An 8,154-nucleotide genomic window follows, 5' to 3' on the forward strand; every position below is an offset into this window, starting at 1 on the left:
TTTACAGAAACACATAAAAATTATGTTATGTAGATGGTTAAAAAATTAACAACATGGTAAAAAATTTTGAAAAATAAAAATATCAAAAATTACCGACATAGAAATCTACCTTACCGACTGATGGTAATATAGTTTTCTATGTCGGTAATTCTTTATATTTTTATTTTTTAAAACATTTATTTACCATCAGTCGGTAAAGTAGATTTCTATGTCGGTAATTGTTGTATTTTCATTTTTCAGAAAACTGTTTTACTATCAGTCGGTAAGGTACATTTCTGTGTCGGTATTTTTTATATTTTCAGTCTTCAAATATTTTTACCCTAATGTGAAATAACCCTAATAATTACTGTTTTACTGTAATTTCATTTTTTGTTATTCTATTTATTTTCTATTAATATTTTCAGGTGTACAAATATATATAGGCACGTGAAAAAATCGAACCAAGGTCTTAGAATTGCGAAATAATTAAATACCAAAAAATTCGAATTTTAGAAAAATTAAAAAAAATTTAAGAGTGTATAAATAATTATATTATTATAACTAAATATTATCAATATTTATCAAGATAAGTGAATTTGAATAACAAAAGAAATATGCTCTTGTTATCATATATCTATATACATGTATAATTATGAAAATTATAAAAGACAAAAAATATGTAACATTATAGAAAATAAATTTTTTTCTACGGATGTTTCAATTTAAACATTAGGTATGTTAATCTCATTAAGCTGTTAAGATATTAAAATAAAAAAATATTTTTTGAAAAATTAATTATGTTGAAGCTATTTAATATTTTTTATCTTTAACAGATTTTTGAAAGTATGGAGGATTCATTTTTTACAATAGGTCCTTTAGCGACAGTACAACTTGTACCAATTATTAGTTATATAAATATATTAAGTGATTTTTTATTCATGGAAAATTATTTAGCAGAATTTAATCAAAATAAAGAAATACCCATTGTTAATGCACTTTATGAATATTTAGACGATAATCGTTATAATAATTCAAATAATATGAAATTAATACGAAAATTACTAAAAGGCAGTGATTTGTATGGTGAACAAGATAATGAAAATGTTGATCATATTTTTGTTAAAACCATGTTTAACTATATTATTAGTTCACTTGTATTTGTCAAATATGGAAATATTTATGGATTTTTGGCAGAAGCAATTGGCGAAATGGAAAATTTACAATTTGATTATGCACTAATGATGATTAAAGAAAAATTAAGAAATGCAAAATTTGCCAATGAATACGGTATTTATTCATCATTATCTAATTTAGCAATGAATAGAATATATAAAGATATAATATTACAATTTTTTCCCCAACCAAATACTAATCTTAGTTTATTGTCTCTTGATTACATTTTTGCACAAGCTGGTTTTATATACCTTCAATTGGGACGAATAAATGATACATATTTTTCGGAACAAAATTACAATTATAATGAAATTGATTTATTTAATAAATACTTAACATTGGGTGATATAGTAAAAAATTTACTTCATCATGAAAAAATAGATCCTCTAACATTAAGAATATTTGCACTACCTGCACTTTTTTATTATACATTGACGATGGAAAATATTAAAAACAATACTATAAGTAAAATTATTTTTGAACCTCATCATTGGAAGGCGGCTTATGATAAATTTTTCGAATATCTAAACAATACTTTCGTTCGAATAGAAAATCAGCTAAAAACTGATACTACATATAGAATACATTTAGAGTTTTTAAATTTTTATAATCATAACATTGATGATAATGACAAACTTTCGAAATTTGAAAGTAAACCCAAATTTGAGGATGAAATTCGCAATATTGGCGAATTATATGAAAAGTATTATTTAGAAATAGTTCAACAATTATTCAGTGGATTTTCAATACCAGAACTTCGTAATGTTGTAATAACATTACTAATTAGCGATAATAATGAATTTACTAATACATCCTACGATTTGCTTGAATTTTATTATGTTGAAAATCAAATTTATGATTATTATGCTTTAATACAAGAAAATTATTCCTTTACACTTATTAAAGATACAAATGATTCGGAATTTTTTCTTAACAAACTTAATTTAACTTTTCATAAAATAATCAAATCGGGTCATCGTACAATTTTAAAGTACGCTAATGAGAGTAGACATGAACTTATACAAGAACTAATGAAAAATAAAAAAGATCGTTTCAAAATTTATTTAAACAATTTCAAAAATAAAAATAATGAATGGTGGAAAGAATTTGGATTATCGTTGATGCCAATATATCCATGTACCAATATTGTACATATATTTTGTACAAATTTTGGCAGCTTACAAAAAGAAGTTTCTCATTTAATGAATAAAAATACAAAATCTTTACTATCATCATTGGGTACAACTATTGAAACAATATTTCTAAAAAATGTAATTAGTGCAATAGTGGATAAACATAAGTCTAAATCGATAAAAATGAATAACACAGTTTATGATCAATTTTCCCTACACATAGAGGAACCAGCTTTTGTATCAATTTCCACAACACAAACCGATATAACATTAATGTCAACAATTGTTGCTGATTTAGAAATAAATATTAACAACACATTTTCATTTGTCAAGGAAATGTTGAATAACATTCAACTATTGAAAATCACGAATATAAAACAAATTCCCGACATTGACGATATAAATCAATCATTGTTTGTCAAAACTGGAATTAATAAAACTGGATTTGGTTACAAATTTACGATTCTCGACCGAAGAGAAAATTCATTTTTACATGCACTATTACGAACTGATTATGAAATGAAAAATAAAATATTTATAACATCAGGCAATAATTTACTAAGAAATAAAAATAACGCATTTATTAAACTAAATAAAGAAACTCTAGAATATGATTATCAATTTGTTTATGAAATTAATAATCAACTTCGACGAAAATCAACAACAATTATATTTTCTGGTATAATTACCCCTCAGAATATTATCAACGAAAATTGCAATAATAATAATAATTTTCAAAGTACAAATTCTGATGTTTGTCCAATGAATTTGCGTTCTATTGAAAAAAATAGTAACGAAAGACAATTAATACGTTCAATTAAAATTAAGACACTAGTTGTAAACACAAAATTCATTTTTTACGAAGATATAAAAAATATATTGAAAAAATACTATTTTCCAAATGACAACATAACACTATACTTTCTTGAAAATTGGTTAAACAATCCAAATTTTCAAGAATCCGATTGGTGTAAAAATTATTTAATCGAAAATATCGAACTTTTTAATAAACTAATGTACACTGTATTTATGGATAAAAATAATTTATCACTAACTGATGCTGAGAATAAAATTAATTCTATCTACACATATAGAGAGAGATGTAAAATTGAAAAAGATACATCGTTGGAAAATATAATTAATGATTATAATCAACAAAAGGCTTATTATTCTGTTACATTTGAAGATTATTATGCTATAAGAAATTTTGCAACAAGTGATATAAGAATATCTCAAGATACAAGTGAAGCGAAAGAAATGAAAATTGCTTTATATAAATTAGCGATAAGACAATTTGAAGGTGGGGAATTTCAATCAACATTATATCGTGTCGAAACAAAACCTATGGACTTTAAAGAATTGTATGAAGGTAAACGAATTTTTTTGCAAAAATTTACAAAAACATCAACTAATATTGGTTCTGCAATCAGATTTTCATCATATCCAGCTAATGGATTTAGAAATATTTTTTATGAATACCAATTTGATGAACGTTATTTTAATACAGAAATTGAGATGAAAGTTAATAAATTTGAAATTGTTTTAGAAAAGAATATTATTCTTTTACCTAGTAGTGAATTTATAATTACACGAATAACAAATGTGACATTAGGTGGAATGGGTAATGTTTCACATGTAGTGTTATCATCTGTACAAAATAGTACTAGAAGTGGAAAACATGAATGGTATAAAAATATTATGAAAGAAATAACAAAAATTAATGTTAATTAATATTTCAATTATTTATGTCATATCTCGAAGTGGACCTAATTTTATTTTATTATTCATCACTAATATTAAACACACTTTTTTGAAAATAGCTTCATTTGTTTAAACCCTCCACTGTTTTATTCCATAATTATTGTTTAATAATTATTTTATTATTTATTCATCTTTAATATAAAACAACCTCTTTCGTGTCCATAGTCACATTGTTTATATCAAGCCCTTTATGCAAAGAACCTGTTTCTTGATAAATTTTTTTTCTGCAAAAAAAATATAAGAAAAAGTAAATCAGTACAAAAAAAAAATTTCACCATATACGTGATTCGTATTGCGAATGTGATAAACAATCTCGAATTATATTTATTGGCAACGTACAGCTTGTCACAGGATTTAGTTAAGAATCCTTTTAAATTGCGATAAATCTCTAATTAATTTCCTCGATACTCGCAAAAACAAGTACAGTGAGAAAGCCGACGATAAGTCACTAAGAAAAATAGAAAATTAAAAAAAAAATTGCAATAAAAAATAAATCTTAATACATTAATAATAGTAATAATAATAAAGTTAAAAAAAATAAATTTTTTAAAGACAAAATTTTTTTTTAATCAAAATAAGAAATTAAATTTTTATTGTCATAAATATTGTAATTTATGAACTAAAATTTGTTTATTAATCTTTAATAATTCATATAATTAAATTAACCCAATTTTTTATAAAAAGAAATTTATAATGAAACTTCCCGTTTAATACGAAAAAATGGAACATTTTTTTTACCTCTTAACGTTTCAGTAGACGTCGAATTAATTAACAAAATATTGCTCTATAGGAGATTATGTATATGCGCAAACATAAAAGGTATGGATGATTATTATTATTATGATTATTATTATTATTATAGTATCGATTAACGGAATGATGACGATAATGAATTCAGAATCTAAGTGCCTAATGTGTCACCCATATATATACTTTATATATTGTAAAGCAGGTTTTTATCGATTCTAGGAGCAACCGTTAACGAGAGCTCTGAATCAGTGAATTTTTTCGACATATACTAAATAATAATGACAAATGTGCCAAAAAAAAAAATTGAATTAATGTAAGAAAATCAAGATTAACTGGACTCTTGTAAATTAATCATGAAAAATATTTGACACCCTCGAATTGCGTTCAAAAGAAAGATTTATCATCGTTCTGCTTTTTTTTAAAAAAAGATTTTATATCAAATTATTTTTTATAAATTTTTTTTTTAAATATTATATTTTCTAATGGGATTTTTAATTTCTCAAACAAATGTACTAATAATTTTTAAATATTCATTTAATAATTTACAATATTAAATAAAATAGCTGTTAAAATTTTTTATACTAAAAACCCTTTTGGAATGTGTGTAGAAATTAAATTAACACCTGGCGCCTCTTAGACGCCAATAATTCACACATCAACGTTAATAAATGGGTGTTAAAATAAAATAAAAGAAAAGAAAGAAAGAAACAGTAAACTATCGTAACCCTGTTGGTAACTTTTCCTTTTTCGCGCAAAAACCGGCTTTTCCTAAAAATAGTATTGTCATGGCCAAATCTTAATTTTCAGCAAAAAATTCTTTTCTGTCTGCAATTTTTTTTTTTAATCTTAACAATCTGATATTATTTTTTTTTTTATATGAATATTTTAATATTCGAATCATTCACGTGTCTAAATTCATTCAGTAAATTTATTTAATCTCAAGAAACGATAAAAATTAGCATTACAAGTGAAGAAAGAGAGAGAATAAATTATTTCCTTTTTACCGATGAATCATTTTTCTTCTCTCACTTTAAAAACATAATTATAAATTTAATATTTTGCAAAATAAGATTAGTTCAAAAAATATATATTTTCCTATGAATTTATATATATTTTTTTAATAAATTAAAAGGGGGCTAAAATTGTAAAAAAAATTTAATTTTTTTAGTTAGTTTACTGTAAAATAGTAATATTAACGACAAAAAAATTAAGTTGTAAAAAATAAAAGGTTTAAAAAAATATATTATTAAATGAAATATTATTGGCAATTTTTTTTTTTTAGCAAACTAATTAAAATTTAAAAAATAATCCCTAACCTTCATTTTATATCTGTTGCGTTTTATAACTTTAATTAAATTTTTAATTTAATAACATCGTAAATTTCAAAAGTAATGTCTTCATTAGATTATGATCGTACGTTATTAAAGGGTAGCAATTTATTAAGATTTGTGACAAAACAAAAACAAACAAATTACATAAAGATGTCATTATTTCTTCATTTTATTATCACTTAATTTTTTCATTCATCAAATCTTCTTTTTTCATTTCTATTCAAGAACTACAGTTTTGTCTTATAAAATAGACAAAAAAAATTTTTTTTTTAATATTTCAATTATTCTTTATATATTCTATACAAAAAAAAAACATTCAATTTTTCGAATTGTTTTTTTTTTCTAAATTTGATAATAAATATTATCTTATAAATTGACTCAACATGAAAGACATTTCTCAAAAGATTAATAGAATTGTAAAATTTCCATTCGTCTCTTTTCAAATCGAAATATTGAAATATTAATATAAGTCATTGACCATTTTTTTCTTTTCTGATCGCGTCTAATTATAATATTAGCAAAAAAAAAAAAATAAAAAAAAAATAAGCAAAAAAGAAATCCGATGGGGAGAAGGAGGGGGAGGATGATTTTGTCTGTATATTAATTCCTAAGTGCTTTATATTAGCGTGTGTCATCATCGTTCAAGTTTTCGTTGCTTCTGGCAACCGAAGATAATTGATAATGAGAGCAGCAACCCGTCAAACCGGACTTATATATACATATATATATATATATATATACTTCAAAATATTCGAACTACTTGTTTCAGATCTTTAAAATCCAGGGTCACGGACCTCAAATCCGTTTTTGCTTCTTTTCACAAAGATAATAATTTCTTTATTTTTCTATATATATATATATATATATATATATATATGTATATGTGATGCGCTCTGAAAAAGGGACCGAAGAAGCAAAAAATTATAGGTTATGTTTTGAAATTTTTAAGTGAAAATACTTTTTAAACTAAAGCTATCGTAAACATAACCTATAATTCATTTGCTTATTATATACTGTTATATTACATTATTGTTGTTATTATTATTATTATATAATATAATAGAATAATAATAATAATAATAATGTAATATAATAGTATAAATATTTATTGTATATTTATTGTATATATGTATTTATATAATAAATTATATAACCCCCACAGCACCGAAACTTTCCTGAAAATTTAGTAAATATTTACTTGCAATATTTAGAATATTTAATTGCAAAGTTTAGTGAAAATTGTATAAAGATTTAAATGTCCAAATTAAATAAATGTTTAGTGTGAAACTTTCCTGAACATTTAAATGAAATAATAGCCTAATTATAATTATAATTAATACTTAGTACTTCAAGAAATATTTTTAAAAAAGATATAAAAACTTACCTTAAACGAAAATTTAATTCAAGTATCCACCAAAATGAATTCAGGAACTGTCTTCAATGAAATTGCTTATGAAAATGAAAAAACAGAGAAATGACGTTGTTCGTTAGATAGAAATTAACACTGTTGCCAACCCAAAAAAAAATGAGTCACATAGCATTTCAAAAATTAACACAGAGGAACCTCTGAAATGTGACACCATGCTTGGGAAGGTATTTTTGTAAAACGTCCATGATTACAAGGTCTTTATAGTAACAAGTTTTGTCTATTTTAATGCGCTGATACTTGAAGCGCAATTTCTATCACAAAAAAATATTTTCTTACAACATTATATAAATATTTCCTTCAATTAGATTCATAACGAAAAAGTGTAATTTAAATTACACTCTTGATCGTATTTGCCTAAATTTTTTTTGTCCTTTTCTAAATCACATGTTGTCATGGCAACACGTGCGTTAGAAAAGGACAAAAATGTGTAGGCATATTTGGCCACGAGTGAACATGATGATTATTATTAGGCTACGTCTACAATTTTACTTTAAAAAAATTATTATTACGTAATTTTATATAATTTTCTGTCACTTAAGGCTATGTCCACAATACTTTTATATCCTGTTAAACATAAAAGGACATAAAAAGAGTCTAT

At 23.5% G+C, this 8,154-nt stretch overlaps 1 protein-coding gene across 1 annotated transcript; it reads left to right on the plus strand.

Annotated features, from left to right (window-relative positions):
- Positions 1 to 679: 679 nt before the first annotated feature.
- On the plus strand, positions 680 to 4,104 carry LOC127280494 (uncharacterized). The gene is made up of 2 exons (XM_051303516.1): positions 680 to 712; positions 813 to 4,104. The coding sequence occupies exon 2, from the start codon at positions 825 to 827 to the stop codon at positions 4,014 to 4,016; it is 3,192 nt and encodes a 1,063-aa protein (XP_051159473.1). The 5' UTR covers positions 680 to 712; positions 813 to 824; the 3' UTR covers positions 4,017 to 4,104.
- Positions 4,105 to 8,154: the final 4,050 nt, after the last annotated feature.

Source organism: Leptopilina boulardi, unplaced genomic scaffold (genome assembly GCF_019393585.1).
Source record: "Leptopilina boulardi isolate dan_hultmark-lab unplaced genomic scaffold, ZJU_Lbou_2.1 LbouV2_248, whole genome shotgun sequence".
Lineage (NCBI taxonomy): Eukaryota > Metazoa > Arthropoda > Insecta > Hymenoptera > Figitidae > Leptopilina > Leptopilina boulardi.